The sequence below is a fragment of the Malus sylvestris genome, chromosome 2 (genome assembly GCF_916048215.2).
Source record: "Malus sylvestris chromosome 2, drMalSylv7.2, whole genome shotgun sequence".
Classification (NCBI taxonomy): Eukaryota; Viridiplantae; Streptophyta; class Magnoliopsida; order Rosales; family Rosaceae; genus Malus; species Malus sylvestris.
Window position 1 is genome coordinate 19,372,865 of NC_062261.1, and position 23,305 is coordinate 19,396,169.

General features: G+C 37.1%; 3 protein-coding genes across 6 annotated transcripts; all 3 read left to right on the forward strand.

Annotated features, from left to right (window-relative positions):
- Positions 1-1,982: 1,982 nt before the first annotated feature.
- Positions 1,983-2,785, forward strand: LOC126602013 (uncharacterized). The gene is made up of 3 exons (XM_050268830.1): positions 1,983-2,002; positions 2,095-2,162; positions 2,268-2,785. Exons 1-3 carry the CDS (start codon positions 1,983-1,985, stop codon positions 2,783-2,785), a joined length of 606 nt encoding a protein of 201 aa, XP_050124787.1.
- Positions 2,786-8,649: 5,864 nt separating this feature from the next.
- On the forward strand, positions 8,650-13,844 carry LOC126585956 (65-kDa microtubule-associated protein 9-like). Of its 4 annotated transcripts, none has more exons than XM_050250600.1 (13): positions 8,650-8,813; positions 9,646-9,757; positions 9,909-10,106; positions 10,226-10,480; positions 10,828-11,037; positions 11,139-11,294; positions 11,392-11,551; positions 11,768-11,919; positions 12,143-12,230; positions 12,567-12,640; positions 12,738-12,812; positions 12,923-13,163; positions 13,250-13,844. In XM_050250600.1, exons 2-13 carry the CDS (start codon positions 9,683-9,685, stop codon positions 13,699-13,701), a joined length of 2,136 nt encoding a protein of 711 aa, XP_050106557.1. In that variant the 5' UTR covers positions 8,650-8,813; positions 9,646-9,682; the 3' UTR covers positions 13,702-13,844. The 4 variants fall into 4 exon arrangements, with proteins under 4 accessions (XP_050106557.1, XP_050106552.1, XP_050106565.1 ...); XM_050250595.1 differs by having other exon boundaries at positions 9,665-9,757; XM_050250608.1 differs by having other exon boundaries at positions 9,665-9,757; positions 12,941-13,163.
- A 1,309-nt stretch (positions 13,845-15,153) lies between these two features.
- On the forward strand, positions 15,154-16,946 carry LOC126586262 (mitochondrial import inner membrane translocase subunit TIM10-like). Its single transcript, XM_050251072.1, has 5 exons — positions 15,154-15,383; positions 15,467-15,514; positions 15,874-15,926; positions 16,381-16,419; positions 16,556-16,946. The coding sequence occupies exons 2-5, from the start codon at positions 15,473-15,475 to the stop codon at positions 16,680-16,682; spliced, it is 261 nt and encodes an 86-aa protein (XP_050107029.1). The 5' UTR covers positions 15,154-15,383; positions 15,467-15,472; the 3' UTR covers positions 16,683-16,946.
- Positions 16,947-23,305: the final 6,359 nt, after the last annotated feature.

The following is a 23,305-nucleotide window of genomic DNA, read 5'->3' on the forward strand; positions in this document are numbered from 1 at the left end:
GCGGAGCTAATTGACTTCATAAGGCCTAAACAATAGTTACATTATTTTCATAAAAACTAGCATATGGGCACACACAAAGTGTGAAAAAAAAATTTTATTTTTGTTTTTGAAATAGAAGGAGAGAGGAAGAGAGTGATAGAGAATGTGGGAGTGAGAAATATTTTTTTTAATTAGAGATATGTTAGAATTACATGTAGGTGAGGCTTTGAAAAAAAAAAGCAAAATTTGGTTGTGTGAAATTACATTTCAGCCCCATATTTCTTATATATGTTTTGTTTTAATTAGAGGGTTTAACTGGTAATTTCATAGGATTTTGGTTGACAATGAGTGTTTTATTAATTAGTAGAGATTAAAAAATATGTAAAATTATTTTCAAATAAATAAAATTAAACAATAGGTACATTATTTTCGTAAAAAATTTGAATAATATGTACTTTATTTTTGGAAAAATAACTAGTAGATACAAGATTTTTTTTTTTTTTGTTGAAAGATAGATTTTAAATAGACTAAGTGTTAGATTAGCCACCGAAAGAGTTCAAACCCATGTTGTCATACATTGTTTCTTTTTGAAAAAATAACTGGTAGATACATTGTTTCTTTATACAAATTAAACAATAACTACATTACTTTTATAAAAACTAAACAATAAGTAAATTATTTTCTTAAAATTAAATAATAGGTACATCGTAAAAATTTTAATTTGTTAATAATGCATTGAAATTATATCATTAATGCTCTTATTTTTTTGCCACACAATATATATCAAGACATTTTTCTATTTGTTATTAATATGCATTGAATTTTATAAAATTAATTGTCATGATATAGATTGGTAAAGATGATTTTTAGACAAAAACCATGAGTAATATCAAAATCTAACTTTAGTCCCTTGATACAATAATCACCTCATTCATTAATTATATTTTGATGTTTTACGAAACACCCCAATTTAGAATGTCCACTTGAACTCCGAATCCAGCTGTGCTAGTCGACACCATAAAGGTGACAAAGCCATAAAGTGTAGTGATGTGGAAAATGTGAATAAATTTAAACCTAAAAGTGACTAATGCAAGAGTGCGCATTTGACCGAGATTGAATTCAATTAACACATGATGTCAGAGCATAAGTAAAGTATAGTAAATGTAGCATAAGAATTATACCATTAAAGGTAGTCTCCTAGCAACATTTGCCAGGAATCGTCGTTGACACAAAAGCTTTGCCATTAAAACTTAGAGGGGCAAAAAATAAGGGTGAGTGGGTCTAAAAATAAAGCTTTATAAAACCTTTCCAAAAATGTGTAACCGCTAATAGCGCTAGTCTTCACGTGATTGTAGCACTAGAGCGTATATTATGATTACACCCAGTCCTGTCGTACAGGTTGCATTAGGCAACTCCGACTTGTGTGCTAACATATATTGATGAGCATCAGTCCAGTCGTACAAGTTGCATTAGGCAACACTGACTTATGTGCTAGAATAGATCGATGAGTATCTGATTTTATTATGCTACTGTTGAGATATTGTGATTGGCATATTTATGGAATTATTGTTAATTTGCATTAATTTCATACTTATATGTAGTATGATTTTCTGGAAACTATACATGTTTTACAGTGAGGGGTTAGTATGTTTAGAAGATAAATATGTTTTATAAACCTTTGTTTTTGCCCACTTACCCTTCTGTTTTTCGCCCATCCCGATCCTAGTTAGCTGATTTATTCTGTGGTGTACGAGGAATATCCGGCGGTTATGACATATCTATAAATAATGTGGGGACTTTTCCCGGTTGTGTATTAAATACTTAACTAGTTTCGACTGCACACTCTTTTGTCATCTATGCTCTGAATATTTGTATTATATAGGTTTTACCCACTACTGCGCACTCACTTTATTAGTTTAAATGGTTCTAGTTTCGGTTTTAATTTATTCACATTTTTACATCACTTACACTTTTGGTTACGTCACCTTTGGGTGACGGCCAGCATGCCTCGATTCCTGTCGGGGTATGTTAGTTTGGTATTAGAGCATAGGTTTGGCAGTCCTACATCCTTTGTATGTGATATAAGTTCTAATAATTTTTTATCTCTTATGTCAGAACCATGCCACCTCGTAGAGCACCACCTGTCCCTTTTAAGACTAATTTTCCTGATTTTGGGCAACTCAGTGAAGCTATCACCAGCGCCATTTAGTCCACATTTCGTTCTTCCTAGAGGACCACCTTAAACACCGTATCTCATCTTCAGATAAATAATTTCTTTGGCAATGAAGGACCTAAGAAATTCGAGGTTTGGATCGACTATGTTGAGAAGACTTTCCTAGTTATGCAGCAAGAGGGGAATCTTCCAAAGGAGAGATGGGTCGAGATATCGACTTGGTTCTTCCGTCAGGGAGCTGGATCATGGTGGGCTCAAAAGTCAAGCCCTTTGTCTGCTCAAGATGCCATGAATTGGGATGTTTTTAGGCGCCTATTTGAGGCTAGATTCAGTCATCTGGAGTACAATGATCGAAAAAAAGAAGAATTCACAGAGCAGAAGCAAGGTAAAATGTCAGTCACAGAGTACCAACGAAAGTTCATTAACTTATCCCGTTATTGTCCTGAGATCGCTGGGAATCCTATAGAGATGCTCCATTATTTTAAGAATGGGACTTGTAAGCGGTTGCGTTCTTTGGTGACTTCTACTCCCTGCTCTACCTACCAAGAATTCTTTGAGGTTCTGCTTCGTGTTGAAGATTCTGGGAATGCTCCTGAGGATGATGTTGATGAGGATAATAATAATAATGCATAGAGGAATAATAACAGGGGGAAGTCATCATTTGGTCCTCGAATGACTCATAATTTCAAGAAAAGCAGTAATATTTCTGGATCGTCGAGCGGTGGTTCAAGTTCCAATACGCCGTAAAGGGGCAGCAAGTCTACAAATAATTCCCGCTTTCAGAATCAAAAGAACCCTAGCAATTCTCATGCTCTATTCTGTCGTAGATGCAATAATCGTCATTTCGGTAAGTGTAAAAATGGAAATAGTGGGTGCTATACTTACAGTCAGATGGGCCACAGAGCTACTCAATGTCCTATGAATCAGAAACGTCAACCTCCTACTCTATCACCTGCAATTCCTATCTAGCAGATTCAAGAACCTGATACCTATCAGCAAACATGTTATGGGGTGCTTTTCATTAGGTAACATACCCTAGTACCAGGGAGGAGCATATCAATACCTACTGTAGGTTCCCTATTAGCAGGGTGGTTATCAACAGTACCAAGGGTTACACACCGTATTAGGGTGACAGAGCGCAGTGGTACCCTGCATGACAGTCCCAGAATCTTGATGCAGCCTCTAATAATGGCAGTTCGACCAGGCAGACTAATCAGATGAATCAAGGTTGAGGCAATCAGGGACGCGGCAACCAAGGAAATAAGGGTCGTGGAGGCCGATAGCAAGCACATGGTCGTGTCAATCACATCACCTTGTAGGATGCTCAGGGTAACCCCAACTTGATTATGGGTACGTTGAATGTTCTTGGCCATTTTGCTAGAATATTAATTGACTCAGGTGCTACTCATTTAGTTATTTCCCATACGTTTGCTCAAAAGACTCAACCTCACCCCACTTCCCTCGATTATGAGTTAGAGTTCTCAATGCCTAGGGGTGAAATTTGTTATGTTAGTTGGGTGTATTGAGGATGTTCCGTGCTTATCGAGGATGTCATAATGCCAACTAATCTTGTTCCCTTGGACATCGTTGATTTTGATGTTATCTTGGGCATGGATTGGTTAGATTATAATTGTGCTATGTTGAATTGTCACCAGAAGATTGTTACCTTCCATCAGCCGGGCATGCCTATGGTAACTTTTGTCGGTGAACGTAGTGGTATGAAACATGGAGTTATCTTTGCCATAAGAGCGAAGCGGATGTTGAGGAAGGGTTGTTAAGACTACTTGGCTCATGTGGTGGTGACTGAGGATACTCCTGCTCATGTGGAAGACGGTCGAGTAGTTAGACACTTTCCTGATGTTTTTCCTGACGATTTACCTGGCCTATCATCGAATCGTGAAGTGGAGTTCACTATCGACCTAATTCCAGGTATCGACCTTATTTCTCTAACTCTTTATCATATAGCTCCTGCGGAGTTGAGGGAATTAAAAACCCAGTTGTAAGAGCTTGTTGAAAAATGGTTTATTTAGTTGAGCACTTCCCCTTGTGGAGCTCCAGTCTTGTTTATGAGGAAGAAAGATGGAACGTTGAGGCTATGTATCGATTACAGGCAGCTGAATCAAGTGATGATTAAAAATCGTTATTTGTTACCTCGTATCGATGATCTTTTTTATCAGCTTCATGGTGCTTTTGTTTTCTCAAAAATCGATATAAGGTTCGGTTATTACCAGCTGAAGATCAGAAGTGATGATGTTTCGAAAACAACCTTCCAAATTTGATATGGTCATTATGAGTTTCTCGTGATGCCATTCAGGTTGACTAATGCTCCAGCAACTTTTATGGACCTGATGAATTGGGTATTCTGTCTGTACCTTGACAGGTTCGTAATTGTTTTCATCGATGACATTCTGGTGTATTCTAAGAGTGAGGCTAGCCATGCTAGACATTTGTATCTGGTTTTGAAGAAGCTAATGGAGAATCAATTATACGCCAAATTCAGTAAGTGCTAGTTCTGGCTGGATCAGGTGTCCTTCTTAGGACAAGTTATATCATCTCAAGGTGTTCTCATGGATCCTTAGAAAGTAGCAGCATTGGAAAATTGGGAGCAACCTCAGACTGTCACTGAAGTACGAAGTTTTCTTGGTCTTGCAGGCTACTATTGACGTTTTGTGAAATACTTCTTAATTATAGCCCTGGCTCTGACAAGGTTGACCAGGAAATGAGTTAATTTTGATTGGTGTGATGAATGTGAACAAAGTTTCCAATAGTTGAAGTAATGTCTTACTCATGCGCCTGTTTTAGCACTTCCTGATGACAATGGGAATTTCGAGATCTATAGTGATACCTCTCTGAATGGTCTGGGCTACGCACTGATGCAGCATGGAAAGGTGATCTCATATGCTACATGACAATTAAAGTCCCATGAGATGAATTACCCAACTTATGATCTCAACTTGGCAGCTATTGTTTTCACTTTGAAAATTTGGCAGCACTATATGGGGAAACGTGTTGAATCTTCATTGACCATAAAAGCCTCAAGATATCTTTACTTAGAAAGAACTTAATATCCAGCAGCGTAGATGGATGGAATTGATCAACGATTATGACTGCACTATCGAGTATCACCCTGGTCGTGCAAATACTATAGCAGATGCTCTTAGTAGGAAGTCTCAGGTCTACTCAATGCTCTTCATAGGATTGTAGCACTAGAGTGTATATTATGATTACACATAGTCCTGTCATACAACTTGCATTATGTAACTCCGACTTGTGTGCTAACATAGATTGATGAGCATCAGTCCAGTTGTTTAAGTTGCATTAGGCGACTCTGACTTGTGTGCTAGAATAGATTGATAAGCATCTGATTTTATTATGCTACTGTTGAGATATTGTGATTGGCATATTTCTGGAATTATTGTTGATTTGCATTTGATTTCATACTTATACGTAGTATGATTTTCTGGAAACTATACATGTTTTATAGCGAGGGGTTAGTATGTTTAGAAAATAAATATGTTTTATAAACCTTTGTTTTTGCCCACTCACCCTTCTGTTTTTCGCCACTCCAGGTCCTAGTTAGCTGACTTATTATGTGGCGTACAAGGAATATCCGGCGGTTCTGACATATCCATAAATAATGTAGGGACTTTTCCCAGGTACTTAACTAGTTTCGACTGCACACTATTTTTTCATCTATGCTCTAAATATTTGTATTCTATGGGTTCTACCCACTACTGCGCACTCACTTTATTAGTTTAAATAAGTTCTAGTTTCGGTTTTAATTTATTCACATTTTTACATCACTTACACTTTTGGTTATGTCACCTTCAGGTGACGGCCAACATGCCTTAACTCCGGTCGGGGTGTGTCAGTAAAGACCTACTTATAGTTATTTGCGATGTCACGTCCATTAAAGCTAGGAAAGCTAGAGTTTCCGATAGGAATCACAACTTAACATAATATTGGGACCCATTAGTACAAGTCAACTAAAATGATTAAATTTGGAAAAATGGAACGCAGATTTGGAATCAAGGCATCAAAATACGCTAAGTAGGGCCTCAGCTAAATTTTATAAAAGTCAACGAAAAGTCAATGGTCAACCAACAAATCAACCGAGCCGTCCCGGAGGTCAACTACGTTAAAACTTCGGAATTTCACTAAATGGATGCCAAAAGCGGACTCGGGGCATCGAAATTAGCGAAGGAGGATTTTCAAGAAAATTTCGAAAAAGTCAACAAAAGTTGACTAACTGTCAACAGTTAACTTTACCAAAATATTTCATCCTCAGACGAAATATTCTATTCAAGTTAACTAAGAGTTAATGGAATATTCCAAGTGAATATTCCTTTTAGATCCCTAAATGGGTTCGGTCAAATCCGGGTTGGATTCAGGTTTGGGCCTTTTTTGTATCAGGTCGGGTTGACTCGTTTGGGCTTGCGGGTTACGGCCGTCGAACCCAACAAAGAAGAAGGCTGGATATGGGCTGGTTTGGCTGGAAAACTTTCTGAGCTCCGTTCGAGCTTGATTCTTAACTATTTTCAATGTAATAAAGGTAAACAATGAAGCTTAGGAGATTAGGAACAAAAGTATACCAAGATGGGGTTAAGTTGTGGTTGGTGTTGGCTAGAAAATGGCCTGCAAGTCTTGGGTTCTTAGCTGAAAAATGGGGAAAGTCTCCCTTCGTCGTTTATGTACCAAAACCTCCACCAAAAACCTTAGACAAGCTAGAAATACATACCAAAACACGATCCAATAAGTTTTAGGTTGTTTTCGAGACTCACCATCGTCAGAAAAGATGGTGAACAGTGGCCATGGCAACCATTTTGTAGAGAAAGACCTTAGGCCCTGGGTGTTATGAGTAAAACGAGGTGATACTCGCAGTGGTCTGCCATGAAGTTGATGGGTGGTATGGTGATGGCTCGGTTGTGGTGCAACTCGTCAGAGTTACGAGAGATAGTGGTTCGATGTCGATGTTTGCCAAGGAAAGAGAGGGACAAGAGAGATGAGAGAGTGGTGAGGGTTTGAGAAAGTGATGAGGTGACAGTAAGGGAAAGGGGGTCTAGGAGAATGGGGGGACACGTGATAGGTGAAGTGAAGAGTCCCACGTGGGTGGGTCACAAAAAATCTCACAAGGAAAATATTAAAATAATAAGGGCAATTTATCTGGAATGGTGAATTTACCAAAATGTCCTTGGTATTATGTGTTTTATAAAATCTTCATTGTAACTCCAATTTTGATTATGCTTGTACCCACGCGTTTGTAGTGACAAATACTACATGAATATGGTAAAATAGTAGCTCATACGCGTCACGAAATGACGGTCAATGAAATCAACAATCTAATCTCTAAGGGTATTTTGGTCAATTCACAAATTTAAAATTAATAAATCCGTAAAATTCGGGACAAGTCGTTACATTTTAATTATTAATCTTTTTTCTTCCTAATTTTAATGTACTAATTATATTTCATTATAATTTTCATTTTCATTTCATTCATCGTAATATACTTTGTTGTGAACATTTAGATAAACTAATTTTTGTTATAAATATATTTCGATATAATTTGTCTTCTTCATTTAGGTACATTAAATTCATTATAATATATTTCGGTGCATACATTTAGGTAAACATATTTCGGTACATATATTTTGATACAAACATGTAGGTAGAGTAATTCAATAATGCATTTCGGTACTGCATTTTCAATGCGTACATTTCAGTACACTCATTTGGGTACATTAATTTAATATGGTAAAGGGAGGAGCCTCATTTTCATTTTAATTTGCTTTTTGGGTTTAATGGGAAAAACTCATTTTAAGGGTGTATTAGTACTTTAGTATTAACTTTTGGTCATAATTATCATAAACTTAAAATGAGGATATAATTCTATATGGGTTTCAAGTTTTGATTATTTTTCTAAATGTCCCTTTTACTAGCTTTTATTTAATTATTTTACATGTAAGTCCTAAACTAAAAGAGGGTTCCAAATTTTGATTGTTACTGCAAAGATATATACTATCAGATTTTTTTTTTAAAAGAAGGAGTGGTGGTAAACCACGATTATCCTCTCATTTCGGATCTGGAGAGACTATAGGGAATTTCACCTTGCCTTGTGGCCGCAGTCAAGAAGACTCACCAGCTCGGAGCATCAAACCCAGAACCTCTCACATTTTTTTGTTTTTATTGGGGAGCCACCGTCCGCGTCCTTACCTCTGGAACATTTGATGTGGTTTATACTATCAAATTTGGCATTAATGATTATTACCAAAACTTAAATATTCCAACAAAATCAAGAGCGTGTGATTTTGGAAAAAGGAAAATCCATGGAATGATTACCAAAATTTGAAATTCAAAACCTTTTCCTTTTACATTTGCGGGTCCTCATCCTCAGTTAGCTCTACGTCCTCTGTTTCGCCACGTCAGCCGATCCCACACCAAAACGACGCCGTCTATAATCAAAACCGTACTATGTGCGATTCGCTTTTCCGAATGTAACGCTCCCCTACTCTTTCCTTCCCTCGCACGCAAAACTCGCGCTCCCGACAAAAAAATCCAAGCGCTACGCAGAGAGAGATTCACACTTCACTTAAACTCGCTAGGGTTTCTGAATTCGCGCTTGTCATTCTCTGATCGATCATCTGGAAACCTCCGCAGCGATAAGGTCCGTTTTCTTCCCTATGCTTTGTTTGTTTCCCGGGAAAATATGCCCGGAAAATGTAGCGTTTTCGAGTGCAGTGATTTATTTGAAACTTTATTTCATTTCGGGAGTAAAATTGTCGTTTCGATTTCATTTGTTTATAATTTTGTAGTTTCTGCAGAAAAAATGGGATATTGAATGGAAGTTGGGGAAAATATATGTTCTGTTGTGCTTTGATTGTTGTCATTTGTGCTTATTTGTTTACTGTTTGGAAGTGCTTTGAAGGTCATTGTTTATTTTTCGTTGTAAAGTATTATGTTTGATGAAAATATTGTAACATGATTGGAATTATAGTTATACTATGATGATAATACGTTGGTGTAGAATGAGGATTTTTTGGTATATGATGAAGATATATTGCTAAAGAAAAGTGTATCGGTTATGTAATGTACGTAACACGAGTTTATTGAAGTATTTAGTTACTCATAATTTCCATAGAATCAAGTTAAGAAGCTTTAAAACAAACTACATAGTCTGCATTGGATTGAAATGTACAGATTGGATTGAATTACTCATAATTTTCTATAGTTTCAAAATGTCATTCGGTGTAATTATGTAGGTTTTGAATCTAGAGACAATGTAATGTGCCCAAATTCATGGAGGCTGATGAAATTGGATTGGATTTTGACCATTTTAATCAAATGATAAAAATTGCATTTCTTCATCTGAAAGCCACCAAAACACTCTCAAACAGGGCATGTGTTTTGACATTGACTTTTTTTTTCTTCTTCTCATAACTGGAGGATTTGAAACTCTGTTTGTTTGGCTTAGAATTATTCTCACAAGAATGTTACAGAGTTTGTTGCCATTTACAGTGTTTTAGTTACTTCACCATGTTCAGTCAGCAAGGCAGTAATCATTTTGCGCGTATGGAAACAAAGTTTGAATCTTTGCTGCAGGAACTGCAGGTTATCCCACAAAATTTGACAATTTATTACGAATAACCTTTTACTCTTCTTTTTATTATTCCAGTTCTACTTTATTAGACATTATTTGGTATTCTGCATAGTTGAGTTTCTATTTTTGGGTCTTTCTTCACTTTAGTATATTTGAAATCAGAAAATATGGGATGAAGTTGGAGTGCCTGATGTCGAAAGGGATGCAATGTTTCTAAAAATCGAACAAGAGTGTATGGAGGTATCTAGGAGAAAAGTTGACGAGGCAAAAAAATGTAAAGCTCAGCTTCTGCAAAAAATTGCTAATCACAAAGTAGAGCTTGTAGACATATGTGCTGCATTGGGAGAGCAGCCACAACAAGTAAGTCTTGACTGGATATAAGACATGAGCATGTGCATTTCTGCTCTAATGTCTCTGTTTCCATGATGAAATTTTAGTTGGTAGGAACCCCCTACATTATTTATTTATAATGTCCACAGCTTGATCAAAAGGCCAGTGGAAGTTTGAAGAAAGAGCTTGAAACCATTATCCAACAACTAGAGGACATGAAGATGCGGAAAATGGAAAGAAGGAATGAATTCTTTGTTGTCTTAGATCAATTACAGAAAATTTCGAATGCAATAGGCAAATGCATGAAAGACAGTCTGTACAAAAAGGTAGTGGAAGAGACTGACTTGTCCTTGAAGAGACTTGAAGAATTGCGTAGACGGCTGCTTGAATATCAAGATGAGAAGGTATTGTTTTGCCTTTCTATTTCATTACACGTTCACTCTAGTTAATGATTGAAATAGCTTTGCATTTGGTTTCATCGAAACATATAGTGAGACAACCAGTGTTATGCTGAAATTAGCAGTACTTCAGGGAAAGTTAGGTGAGGTTGCTTTTGTGTCTTAGTATCGACTATCGAAGGACAGTAGAAACAATAAGAGGCATTTTATATTGATTTTGGTTTTGCAATACACCACAATTAGCTTTTTAAGTTTTGTGATGATACACTCAGATTTGATTGTATCTTTTCTCCTCCGCAATACAGTTGAGCGCATATTGACAATTTCATTTTTAACATTCATATCACCTGCAGAGAAACCGTTTGAATCTGGTAATGGACCACCTAAACATAATAAGCTCACTCAGCTTGGTTCTCGGTATGGATTTTAAGCAAACAATTCATGAAATCCACCCCACTTTGATTGATTCTGAGGGAGCAAAGGACATAAGCAACAATACAATTGATAGCTTGGGTAACTCGATACAAAGGTTGAGAAAGCTCAAGAATCAGAGATGGCAGAGGGTGAGTATGCCCGTAAATCAGTTGTATTTTTCTTGTTGCGAAACCTGTAGTTTTAGTTTTACACTTTATTTTTAGCCTTATGACCATTACATTCGTAACAGCTCCAAGATCATGCAAGTGCTCTGTTGGAACTGTGGAATCTGATGGATACACCAATAGAGGAACAAAATAAATTTCAGAATGTAACTAGTCATATAACTGCTTTAGAATCTGAAATCACTGGGCCTAACATGCTGTCTACAGACGTTCTAAATCATGTGAGTATTTCAATTTGAATTTAGAGCTGGAAATATTTGTTGTGCACTCATTTCATCTGAAATATATTTTGCTGATTTTATAAACTTTCTTCTGCAGGTTGAGGCAGAAGTGTCAAGGTTGCAGCAGCTCAAATCAAGTAAGCTAAAAGAGATTAGTCAGAAAAAGAAGTTGGAACTGGAGGAGATATGCAAGCGGTCTCATATGGTTACAGAAACATTTAGTGCAATGGAACACTCAATTGAAGCAGCAGAGTCTGGTAATTCTTTCCTTTGTTTTGATCCCTGATATTGCCTATCTATTCATTACTACAGTTAATAGATGCCGTCCAATTAATGGTAACGTTATACTAAGAGACTTGAGAGCTTTATTGAGAGTTTGGTGATGTACGACATTATAAAAGTCATTTGATGGCACATTGACCAGTCGTAGAAAATTCAAATGTCCTCTCATTAGCAGTTTTAACATTTTGCAGGAACTGCGGACACTGCATGCCTGTTGGAACAGATTGATCTCCAAATCACAAGGGCAAAAGAGGAAGCTTCAAGCAGGAAAGAAATACTAGAAAAGGTTGAGAAGTGGTTGGCTGCGCGTCAAGAAGAATGTTGGCTGGAGGAGTACAACAGGGTGAAATTTTATTCTTTCCGGAGCAAACTGTTTTTTTTTCCATCTATTATATTTATGTTGCCCTTTATTTCATTTTGTCAAAGTTATGTCCATATTAACCAGTCAAAGAATATCATTTCTAATTTTACCATATATTTCTGGTGCGGCAACTTCTTTTGTATGCATTACTTTGGTCTCTTGTCGCCTCATTTGCTTCAGCCTCCAACATATTGTGGGATTTCAGGATGAAAACCGCTATAATGCAGGGAGAGGAGCCCATCTTACATTGAAACGTGCAGAGAAAGCTCGTGCTTTGGTAAACAAAATTCCAGGTAAAAATCGTTTCAATGGCCTGGTGTAATTAGTTTGCTATCCTTTTAATTACACCATGCAGACAAGGAATGATTATTTATTTGAGTTGATATCATGCCACGCCTTTCCAATTGTGAATCAAAAAAATTTCTGTTGTTTCCTGCCCCATGATCCTCTCACATAGCAATGTAGATGTGTGAGAATTACTTACATGTTGCAGTTAGATTTAATCCACTTTAAACTGGTAAGGAAGGATACTTCAAGAGATAAGCCTTATGGGTAATTAACTTATCGCAAATGTTAACCTACTAAACCTTCCTTTTTTTTCGATTTCCATTTGATCTGTTGATTATCAGGGATGTTGGAAGCATTGACTTCAAAAGCCACAGCTTGGGAAAGAGAAAGAGGAACTGAATTCTTGTATGATGCTGTAAGTTATTTCCAAGTCAAACTTTGATTTGGTGAAGTGTTTTACGTAAGTTTTGTCATAAGTTTATCGTATCCACATCTGTTCGTTATTTGTATAGGGCAAACTTCTTTCAATGCTCAATCAGTACAGCACCTTAAGGCAGGAGAAAGAGCAAGAAAAGCAGAGACAGAGAGTATGGACCTTTCTCCTATTTCGTATGTCTGAATTAGAGTTTTCCTTACACATACATAATATTTAAACAAGCTTCTCTTGAACCAGTTCATATATTGCTTTTGTATTTAGGATATAAAAAAATTTCAGGGGCTGGTGCTAGTTGAGCAGGAAGCATTTTATGGGTCAAAACGTAGTCCATCCAAGAGTGGAAAGAAGGCTTCCAATAGAAAAATGTCCCTAGGTGGAGCATTAATCCGAAGCCAAAAGTATGAAAAAGTTACTCCGCCTTTACACCCTACAAAGAAGGGTGACTTTCTCCATCGAAGTAGCTCTCGCCAGCAATACAGTGAAGTGGAAGCTCCATCCTTTGGTATGTTTTAACATGGTACTAAAATAAATAAACTCACAACTTATTCTATGCTTCATTTTCCGAGTCCTGGCCTAAATTTTATGCAGGAAGGAGAACCTCAGAGATCTATGGTCATTCAGTGAAGAAGCGCCCAACGAGTGCTGCAAAGGCTCTTGAAATGGAATCCCCATTGATCCGGAAACCGCTCTCTCCTGTCTATTCTGAAGTGTCATCTATGGCCAACATTGCAAATTACTTTGAAGGTCAGAAGAAACAACAGGAGACAAACATCCAAGCAAGCCATCTTTTTAGTGAAAAGCCAATCATGACTCCTTCCAAGCCGAAAAACGTGGGTGATGATGCAGAGAATAGAACCCCAAAGACGAAGCCAATTCCAGTACCTCCAACTCCTTCAACAATATCAGTTCATATGCTGACGGCCATGACACCAGCCACACCTTTCACTTCTGGTGATTACAAGATTGAGAAAGCTGATCAACGACTTGAGTACTCGTTCGAGGAGGTGAGAGCAATTAGATATGAACTTTGTAGCAAGTGAATCGACTAACACGTCTTGCCGATATAATAAACTCTGTTGTCACTGTGTTTTGAAAGGCCGGGAAGGCTTCCTTTGATGAAATATTCTGTTTCTTTCGATATTTTGAAATTAAAACTGTGATATATTTCTCATAGAAAAAAAAATTTATATATGCATGTTGTACGTTTGTGGTCAAAGTTTTCCCAAGGTCATACAATCATAACGACTACTGGATACGTTTGAATGTATTTATAACCAGCATCAATCTGAATGAAATTTATCAAAGAATAGATTGGAGCGGACCTCGTAGTTTGTGCAAGGTGGAATCACATTGTTATAAGCACTATTCTAAAAATCTTCGCCTTGCACCACCTAGGCGCTACGCGATTGACCACTGCCCCGATTAATACTTAGGCGTTTGAAAATTAAGGAAGGGCGTCTAGACCTGCTGAGGCGCCCGCTTAGCCCGCCCAGACCCACCTAGACACCTACCTAGGTTGCAACTCACTTAGATAGGAAATAAATAACTTTTCTTTTGCATTTTATTGTTTCCAATCAATTGTAAGAGACTTATTGAACACTTAAATAAACACACATATATATGTTTGCTCCTCATGTTTTCATTATGTTCCAATACTTCATAATATATATATCATTCTATTTTCTAGTTTATGATGAAATTATGTATATTTTAAGTATAAACAGACACTTATTTATACGAAATACAATAAATTTACTTAAATCCGCATAGTCCGCTTAGGTGCTAGGCCCTAACTCGCCGCCTAACTAGCGCTTAGCGTATTTTAGAACATTGGTTATAAGGCGCTGAAAAATTGGGGTGAAACCTGTTATGCAACAACATTTTAATTAAATGAACGAATGTGGAAATGAGCTGGTTAAAGTATATTTATTTGTTATATTATAGTTTTGTGTTTTTGTTTAACTTTAGATTTTTTTAGCTGAATACAGGTTACATAATGTTTGTTAAAGTTAGTTACACTAGAGACATGCAGATAATGAGGAGTGGCAGCATACCTTGTAATTTTTGGAAGCGAGAGATGTAGAATGTCAACAACGACGTAAATTTACTGTAACAGATTTGAAAACTATAGGAAAAGTTGTAATCATGCGATACCATAATTAAATGAGAGAAATCCATTGTGTGCAGAGAAGGAAAAAAAAATTGCACACAGCAAGTTTTTAAAAAAACTCATCGGTTAAGAATGGGAAATGACCAAAAAATGCAAATTATCAATGGGAAATTAGGGCAAAATCTTGATCAGGCATGGTAAGGAGTTGGGTTTTGGAGGAGCCATGGTTGTTTAACATTGGTTTAAAGTTGTTTCAACACAGAAAAAATGCAGAGGGGTATAAATGTAACAGAAAAGTAACCAAACTGAGCAGCATTATTTACAATCGACTGACAATGCGAGAACGTGCTGCAAAAAGCCATGCAAGTGAATCATGTTCAGTGGCGGATCCACAGTGGGGTCGTCGGGGTCGCACGACCCCTTGGAAACCATGGAAACAACCTTGAAGCTCCCATATGCGACCTCTTGGAGCTGGGGTCGTCGGGGTCGGACTCGCACGCCACCTCCAGTGCGATTTCCATTTTCGCCTGCTTCAGCTTCAAATCAGACACCTAAAACCCCCTCTGCATCTAATAGCTTCCAATCACAATACTTTCGGTTCTCTCCCACCGAGTAAGATTACTTAAACCCTCTCTGCTACTTCATTCTATTTCGGTTTTGAAGGAATCGTGTGAGTTAATTTGGGGGTTTTTTAGGATCTAATGGCTGCCCCTAATGAGCCGACGGTTTTGGACAAGGAACAGGTGAGTGCCCTTTTCTTCATTGTTCTAAAGTTTCTACCTTTGGAGTTTGAATATGATTTCAAGTATACCCAAGATTGGAAATTCATGGTCAGATTGTTTAATGGGGGTTGGGAATCTGTGTATTCTTTGAATTGGGGGGTAATCAGATTTGGTATAGTTTGTCTAATTGGTCAATGATGGCGGTGTTTTCGACATTAGTAGTGAAACCGAGGCATTTCACGGGAGTTAGGATGGAGCAATATGGTTGATGTTAATGGATTTCTATTCTTTTTGTTATAAATTGTTGCCATAAAAGTTGTGTTATTAAACAATGTTGGCGTTTTGGAAAGACTTGAAGTTTGTTTTCATTGAATGTGCAGATTTTTGGTATGGCCGAGAAGGAGATGGAATACAGGGTTGAGTTGTTCAACAAGTAAGTTTTCTGAACGGTGTTAGATATCACAGTTCACTAATGTGGTTTTATATGGAAGGCGGCGAGGGTTGTTTCTTCAAGCCTATATTCTAGTTTGAGAAATTTTTAGGGGCTTTTTTCAGTAAGCGTGATCATTTATTTGTTTCTTTATTTTGGCTTGTACCTGTTTAACTATTATTTCCGTTGGACTTAATACTTTGTGTTGATGAGCATGTATGATTGTTCACTAAAAAACAAGGCTTCTGAACAATAGTTCTAAAGCAATCGTATTTGGTTGTCTTGTGGCTTCAATGTGTGAGCATTTTAGTCTTTTCTGTTTGTGTTATACACTTTGACTGAGCACATCTATTTAGGTTGCGAATTCTGCTTTGGTATCTGCAATTTTCCATGTCTAATACTTTGGCTCCAGTGGTTACCGGTTTTCACTTACGCATTTAATTGGTTATTGATTCAGGCTTACCCACACATGTTTCAACAAGTGCGTCGAGAAGAAGTATGAGAACCCTTTTCTTTTCTCTATTTAGTTCTTATGGACCTCTATGAAAGATACGCAGCAGTTTACTTTAAGGCCCTTTTTTGAAATCTAAAGTCACTCAAGTTAGTAAATGTGAATTGTCAAATACATCCAGGTACAAGGAGTCTGAGCTAAATATGGGTGAAAACAGTTGCATTGATCGGTGCGTGTCAAAATACTGGCATGTAAGTATCTATCTGTTTCATATGATTTTAGTGCTAGTGTATTGGATTACGTTATAAGAACAATCCCAGTCATCCTTCAAATATTTTTATTTCTTCATTTCTGCTGTCGTTGATATTTGTCACTTCAATTTATTCTCTTTAGCTACTTCCACTGCATCTCCAAATAATTTCTTTGAAAAATTGGGCATTCATAGTGAAGAGTTCTTAATTATTTTGTTTTCTTGAATAATTGCCATTGTTTTCGACGGTTTGGTTACACCTTAAAATGTTGGAATGCTTCTACCTTTTCGGCAGCTTTGTTAAGGAAAAGTTATGAGGATTTTCGATGGTTTGGTTACACCCTAATAGAAGTGCTTTTATAGCACATTACTAAACATTCAAGTGCATCATGAAAAAGTTCTTTTATAGCACATTACTAAACATAGGTTTTGTTGTCCTTACAACAGTTGTCAATGACCGGGGCTTTGTACTTCGCGACCCTATCTAGATAAGTTAGGGACTCAGTTTTGTTTTTCCATCCTAAATTTTTATTTGAACTTTTACACTGCGACCCATTGGGGTAAGATTCCTGGATCAGCCACTGATCATGTTCTTTTTCAATCGTAAGAATGGTAACAAAAGATGTTCTGAGATGGATCAGATATGCCTTATTTAGTGTTTCTGTAGTATACAGAGATATAAATCAGTGAGTTGTTCGCGCTTTGATTTTTTGCGGCATTATCTTCATGTCCATGTTTTCTTTTCAGAGGAACTGACTGTTACCAATATATAAACAAATTGTTTCTTCTTTTCACTTGTTGTAAACAGATGATAAATTACCTGACTATTCATTGATGGATTTAAGATGGACATCCCAAAGTATGAATTTAGATGTTTTAATCATAGATGTATTCTGTGAACATCCTTTGATTGGACAAAACAAGACAATAGGAATTGTACAATTGTTTAACCTATCTAACTAATAATAAGAATGTTGGATCAATTACAAACCAAACACACAAAACAGCAAAAGCAAAATGTTTTTTTTTTCCCTCCATTTAAAGCAATGCAGAATCGAAAAAAGCGCAGTTACAAAAAGAAATAAAAGACATAAAAGTTTTCTTATCACAAAGCATATACAGTCTAAAACCAAGTTATAACCTAAAGGAAACACACTTTGATCTAAAATTTAAACAACCTGCAAAAACCATGAATAATTTTTGGTTTGAACAATATTTTCTCAACCAAACACACTGATAAACAAAAGGTAACAAAACTTATATCAATTTAATTATTTATCTCAAAAAACTGCTGACCAACAAATATTTGTAATGATCTAAACAATCATTAAATTAAAGAATTAAAAGCAAAAATCAAACCATATAATAATGCACAATCCAAACGACCTCCACGAAACAACCATAGGAAAATATGATCGAAAATCTAGGCGAGAGACCAGAACAAAACCATATCTCAAAAGCTTGATACACACACTCATGAAACACCAAAACAGTTACACCAACGTCGACAAAGGTTCTTTCTCAATATAAGCATGTTGTCACAGGTCAAAACCTTTCATCACTTTCATGAGTGTGTGCATCAGGTCACATTCTTCACCAATAGAGATTTTACCATGTTCTTCTTTAGCCTTTAAAATTAAAACTATAAAATCGATGCATCACTTTGTTGAGTCAAAATCAGCACACAAAGTTTTAGCCAAATTTCAATGGTAATCAGGTCACATTCTCCATCAATTGAATATCATTAACCACGATTTGATTCCAATTAACAAACAAAGAAAAACAATCAATAACATTTTTTATACCTATAACAATGCGACGTATACTGAAAGGGCACTTGCTTGGGTTTGAAATAGACACACCTTGCTTTCTAGTTGATTCTGTGGATTTTCTAGCTTTAAGTTGCAATGTATTTCATGTGTTCAATGTACAAGAGTTAAGGTATATATGAAAGAGGGAAAAAAGCAAAAATCCGGAGAGTTAGTTGCTGCAAGTAGCTGACTAGAAGGGAATAAAGAAAGTTGGCTACACACAGCCGACTAAAGCTAACCTACTTTACACCAATCAGTCACCTCCCTTAAATCAAGGAAAAGCTGATTTACAACAATATTGCCTTGAGCTTACCCTAGAGATTCACACTTGGTAGCTGACCCTAAACCTATCAGGAGACACACTTCAACATTCCCCTTCAAGCTGGATTAAGGAGGTTAATTGAGCCAAGCTTGCCCAAAAAACGATGAAATGGAGCGGATGCTAGAGCCTTGGTAAATAGATTGCCAATTGATCATGTATTCGTGTGAAGATGGTCCGGATGACTTGAGTTTGAACTTGAGCTTTAATGAAATGACAGTCCACTTCGGTATGTTTGGTTTTTTCGTGGAACATAGGGTTAGCAGCAATGTGCATGGCTGCTTGATTGTAGCACATAAGGGACATAGGGGTAGAAGTAGGAAACCCTAATTATGAAAAAAGTCCTTTAAGCCAAATAAGTTCACAGGCAGTGGCTGCCATAGCTTCATGTTCAGCCTCTGCGCTAGGGCAAGCAATTACTTGTTACTTTTTGCTCTTCCAAGTGACAAGATTTCGACCCACAAATGTACATAGCCTATGGTAGATGTAAACGAGAACACATGTATAAAGTAGATTTGTATTGATTTGAATTTGTAGAGTTACAATTTCTGTTTACAATTTTCCTCTGATTCAGTCTTTAAATTGGATGACTTGATTTCGGACAAACGATTGAATGATTGCTTCAAGTTTTGAGCTTGAAACAATGATTGGATAGTCTTCACCTCAGGTTTAGGGTTGCGGCAAAGATGGTGTAGATGTGAGATTTGGTTGATTCAAGGGCCTTGACGACTTGATCTTGAATCGAACGTCGTTACAAGTTTTGAGCTTGCAACAAAGTCTTAAAAGAATCGGTACAAGTGCTTGTTGATTCTTCAAGGGAGTGCTTCAGCTTTTGGTCGAAAGAAAACTTCGGCTTTGGTTGTGAGTTCTTTGAAGAGAGATTTGGTAGCGTATTAGTCTTCAAAGATTTGTGTAGAGGTTCTTCTGAATGTAGGATTTTCAGCCCCTTTGTGTGTCTTGGATCCTTGTATTTATAGACTTCCAAAGACATGCCCTTGGATGAATTTGTGTCTTGATTCGTCCATGGGAGAATTTAGGCATGTTTTGTGAATTTCACCCACCTTCCTCATATTGGCCTAAATTTTTAGGCCTTGTTGCCTATTTGTGAGCAATCTTCAATTCTTGTTTGTTTTATGAAGATGCTTTAACTTTCTTTTTGGTTTTGAGAGCAATTTGGGCCTTTTGCCTATTTTAAGGAGAGGTTCCCCCCTTTTGCCGAATTTTGGGGAAGTTTTATTCTTCCTCTGCTTAATTTGTGCCACATGTCATTGTTGACTTGTCCATTTGTGATGAGTCATATGCCCCATGGAGCTTTGTGATGCATTATTTATATGCAACGAATTTTACATGTCTTCAAATGCCCCCACTTCAAGGTACGTTGTAGGCATGTGCTTGTCACATGTAGGAAACGTGTTATGAAGTCATGAAATGTGAGTGTTCTAACTCAAGGGTCGTCGAGACTTGATCTTGAATTAGTTTGCTTCTTCAAGGGCCGTTGAGGCTTGGTCTTGAATAAATGAAAACTTTCTTCAAATGCCGTAGAGGCTTGATTTTGAAAGAAATAAAAAATTTCTTCAAGTGTCGTAGAGGCTTGATCTTGAAAGAAATGAATTTTTTTCTTCAAGAGCCGTAGAGGCTTGATCTTGAAAGAAATTTTGGAAATGGATAAATTGGCACATACTTATTGTGTGTATTGATTTTCCATAATTTTGACAAAATACATTTGGTGTATTTTAATTTTTTTTTTCTTGTGGTTGTAGGAGAAAATGTTTTTCCTTCTTAGGCAAGAATCTCCTTCAACTTTAAAGAGGGTGATTTCCTTCAAAGTATTGGAAAGCTTTGGTGATTTCCTTTAAAGTTTTGGAAAGATTTAATGTTTGTCCTTGGGTAAGTAGGATGTACATTTTTTTCCACGGCAAGGAGGGTATTTTTCCTTTCCCCTTTTGTTTTTCACGGCAAGGAGGGGTTCTTTCCTTTGTTGTTTTGGAAATTTTGAAGCCCTTTCCTATTTTATTATTTTTTTTGTTTCCCTTTCTTCTCTTTGCTGATTTTTGTTGCAAAAACAGCACGTATTTCCCTTGTTGGTTTGGGAAACATGTCATCTGATTTGCATGCCAAGTTTGAGGTCGATTTCTCTTTTGAAAAATTATGTTAAAATATGGAAAACGTAGCTTTATCTCATATATTTTCAGGAATATATCACAACCACTAGGAAAAATTGGCAAAGCCTTCAACTCATCATTTTCCCATAGCTGCGCAGTTCTGAAGGGAAAACAACTTCTGCAAGATTAACTTTGAAAACTGGAATGTTTGGCTTTAGGGAAAATTATGAAATTTTGACACAACAATAATCAGCCTCTTAGCTTCCTACTCCAATTGGCCTTGCATCAAAACTCATCTTGAAAGTCGAATTATCACAAAAAACGTCCTACTTGCGCAGATTGGCCAAAACTTGCCATTTTTTGCTTGGAATTTGCTTCCTTCTTTTGGTTGGAATGTGCTTCTTTGTTTTGATTTTCCTTTTGCTATTTGGCTATGTCTTTCCCTTATATCATTAGGAAGCAATTGACCCCTATTTATAAGACAATTGGGTGTGTATTTTTTTCACAATTCACATCCTTACCGTGCGCTTGCTGCTGTGCTTTGTCGTGGGTTTTGCTGCTTGGAGCTTGTTGCAGTGCGTCACTTTTTACCTTGTGTTACAGACATTATCTTGAAAGGTTTCTTTCAAAGATTGACTTTCAGGGCATATCTCCAACATTTCGGAGTTCGATCCACCTCCAGCTTCTCCTCAGCTTTCTCCACCAAAGGCTCATTTTTCTCATCAGTTTCCTCTTTCGACGGATCAACCTTTGGGTCAACTTTCTCGTCGTGTTGCACCTCTAGACGGTTGACGAAAGTAGCAATCTGCAAGTCTTTTTCCTCCATGGTCTTTGCCAACTTTGCAATTGCTTCATTCATTTGGGCCAACTACTCCTCGATAGACGTCACACTAGTAGTCCTAATGTGCATGGCTACAGGATACGAACTATCACTTGAGTCGGCATCAGAAGTCAACAACTCGGAGTACCTCCTTGGGCTTTCTTCCCTTGGTGCTTTTAGCGAGGCCAGGGTGATCACGGGCTCGTGCCTCGGGTGCTCTTGCTCATTCGGCAGAGTTGATGTAAAGGTGGAAGGCACAATATAGAGAGCTCTTGCCTTACTTCAGGTTATCAAGCTCTTCCCTTGATTACAAGAACAACTTGATCTTTTCTTGGTGCCATTTGTGCTTCTTATGGATTTAAAGATAGAGATGTCCCACTGGGCGTGCCAAATTTGTAAAGACAAAAATTATGTAACGAATGAAATGAGAACACGTGTACAAAGTAGATTTGTATTGATTTGAATTTGTAGGGATACAATCTTTGTTTACAATTTTCCTCTTATTCAATCTTCAAATTTGATGCAGATGTGTAGGTTGTTAATTCAAGGGTCGCGATGACTTGAACTCGGGCGAACAATTGAACGATTGCTTCAAGTTTTAAGCTTGAAACAATGCTTAGTTAATCTCCACCTTAGGTTTAGGGATGCGGCAAAGATGGTGTAGATGTGAGATTTTGTTGATTCAAAGGGCATGACGACTTGATCTTGAATCAAACTTCATTACAAGTTTTGAGCTTGAAACAAAGTCTTGAAAGAATCGGCACAAGTGCTTGTTGATTCTTCAAGGGAGTGCTTTAGCTTTTGGTCGAAAGAAAACTTCGGCTTTGGTTGTGAGCTATTTGAATAGAACTTTGGCAACGTATTAGTCTTCAAAGATTTGTGCAGAGGTTCTTCTGAATGTAGGATTTTTGGCCTATTTATGTGTATTGGATCCTTGTATTTATAGACTTTCAAAGCCATGCCTTTGGATGGATTTGGCCTTGATTTGTGTCTTGATTCATCCATGGGAGAATTTAGTCATGTTTTGTGTCTTAATTTCAGCCACCTTCCTCATATTGGTCGAAATTTATAAGCTTTGTTGCCTATTTGTGAGCAATCTTCAATTCTTGCTTGTTTTGTGAAGATGCTTTAGCTTTCTTTTTTGTTTTAGGAGTAATTTGGGCCTCTTGCCGATTTTTAGGAGAGATTCCCCCCTTTTGCCGAATTTTGGGGAAGTTTTATTCTTCCTTTGCTTGATTTGTGCCATATGTCATTGATGACTTGTCCATTTGTGATGAGTCATACACCCGGTGGAGCTTTGTGATGCATTATTTGTTTGTAACGGATTTTACATGTCTACAGTAGATTTCCTATCAAGCGCATTCCTTACCTAATAGCCACTAATGGCAGTGGACTTATTGTTACGCATGATGATTCCTTGCCCTATTGAACCCTTGAGGTAACACATAAATCTCTTAATGATGTGAAGGTTATCAACAGTGGGGGAATGCATAAATTGGCTTGCCAAGCTTACTGCATATGTGATATCTAGGAGTGTGATGGTGAGATATATAAGCTTGCCTACCAATCATTGATAATAACTCACATCATACATGGCTTCTCCATCTGTGTTGAGTCTCAGTTTACAAA

Excerpts from the sequence above, each read along its gene's own strand:
- LOC126585956 (XM_050250600.1), top strand. The coding sequence starts at position 9,683 with ATGTTCAGTCAGCAAGGCAGTAATCATTTTGCGCGTATGGAAACAAAG. Across the intron at positions 10,481-10,827 it reads TTGAATATCAAGATGAGAAG|AGAAACCGTTTGAATCTGGT; the intron begins GTATTGTTTTGC and ends TATCACCTGCAG. Across the intron at positions 13,164-13,249 it reads AGTGGAAGCTCCATCCTTTG|GAAGGAGAACCTCAGAGATC; the intron begins GTATGTTTTAAC and ends AATTTTATGCAG.
- LOC126586262 (XM_050251072.1), top strand. The coding sequence starts at position 15,473 with ATGGCTGCCCCTAATGAGCCGACGGTTTTGGACAAGGAACAG. Across the intron at positions 15,515-15,873 it reads CGGTTTTGGACAAGGAACAG|ATTTTTGGTATGGCCGAGAA; the intron begins GTGAGTGCCCTT and ends TTGAATGTGCAG. Across the intron at positions 16,420-16,555 it reads AACAAGTGCGTCGAGAAGAA|GTACAAGGAGTCTGAGCTAA; the intron begins GTATGAGAACCC and ends AAATACATCCAG.
- LOC126602013 (XM_050268830.1), top strand. The coding sequence starts at position 1,983 with ATGCCTCGATTCCTGTCGGG. Across the intron at positions 2,003-2,094 it reads ATGCCTCGATTCCTGTCGGG|AACCATGCCACCTCGTAGAG; the intron begins GTATGTTAGTTT and ends CTCTTATGTCAG. Across the intron at positions 2,163-2,267 it reads TCCTGATTTTGGGCAACTCA|GACCTAAGAAATTCGAGGTT; the intron begins GTGAAGCTATCA and ends TTGGCAATGAAG.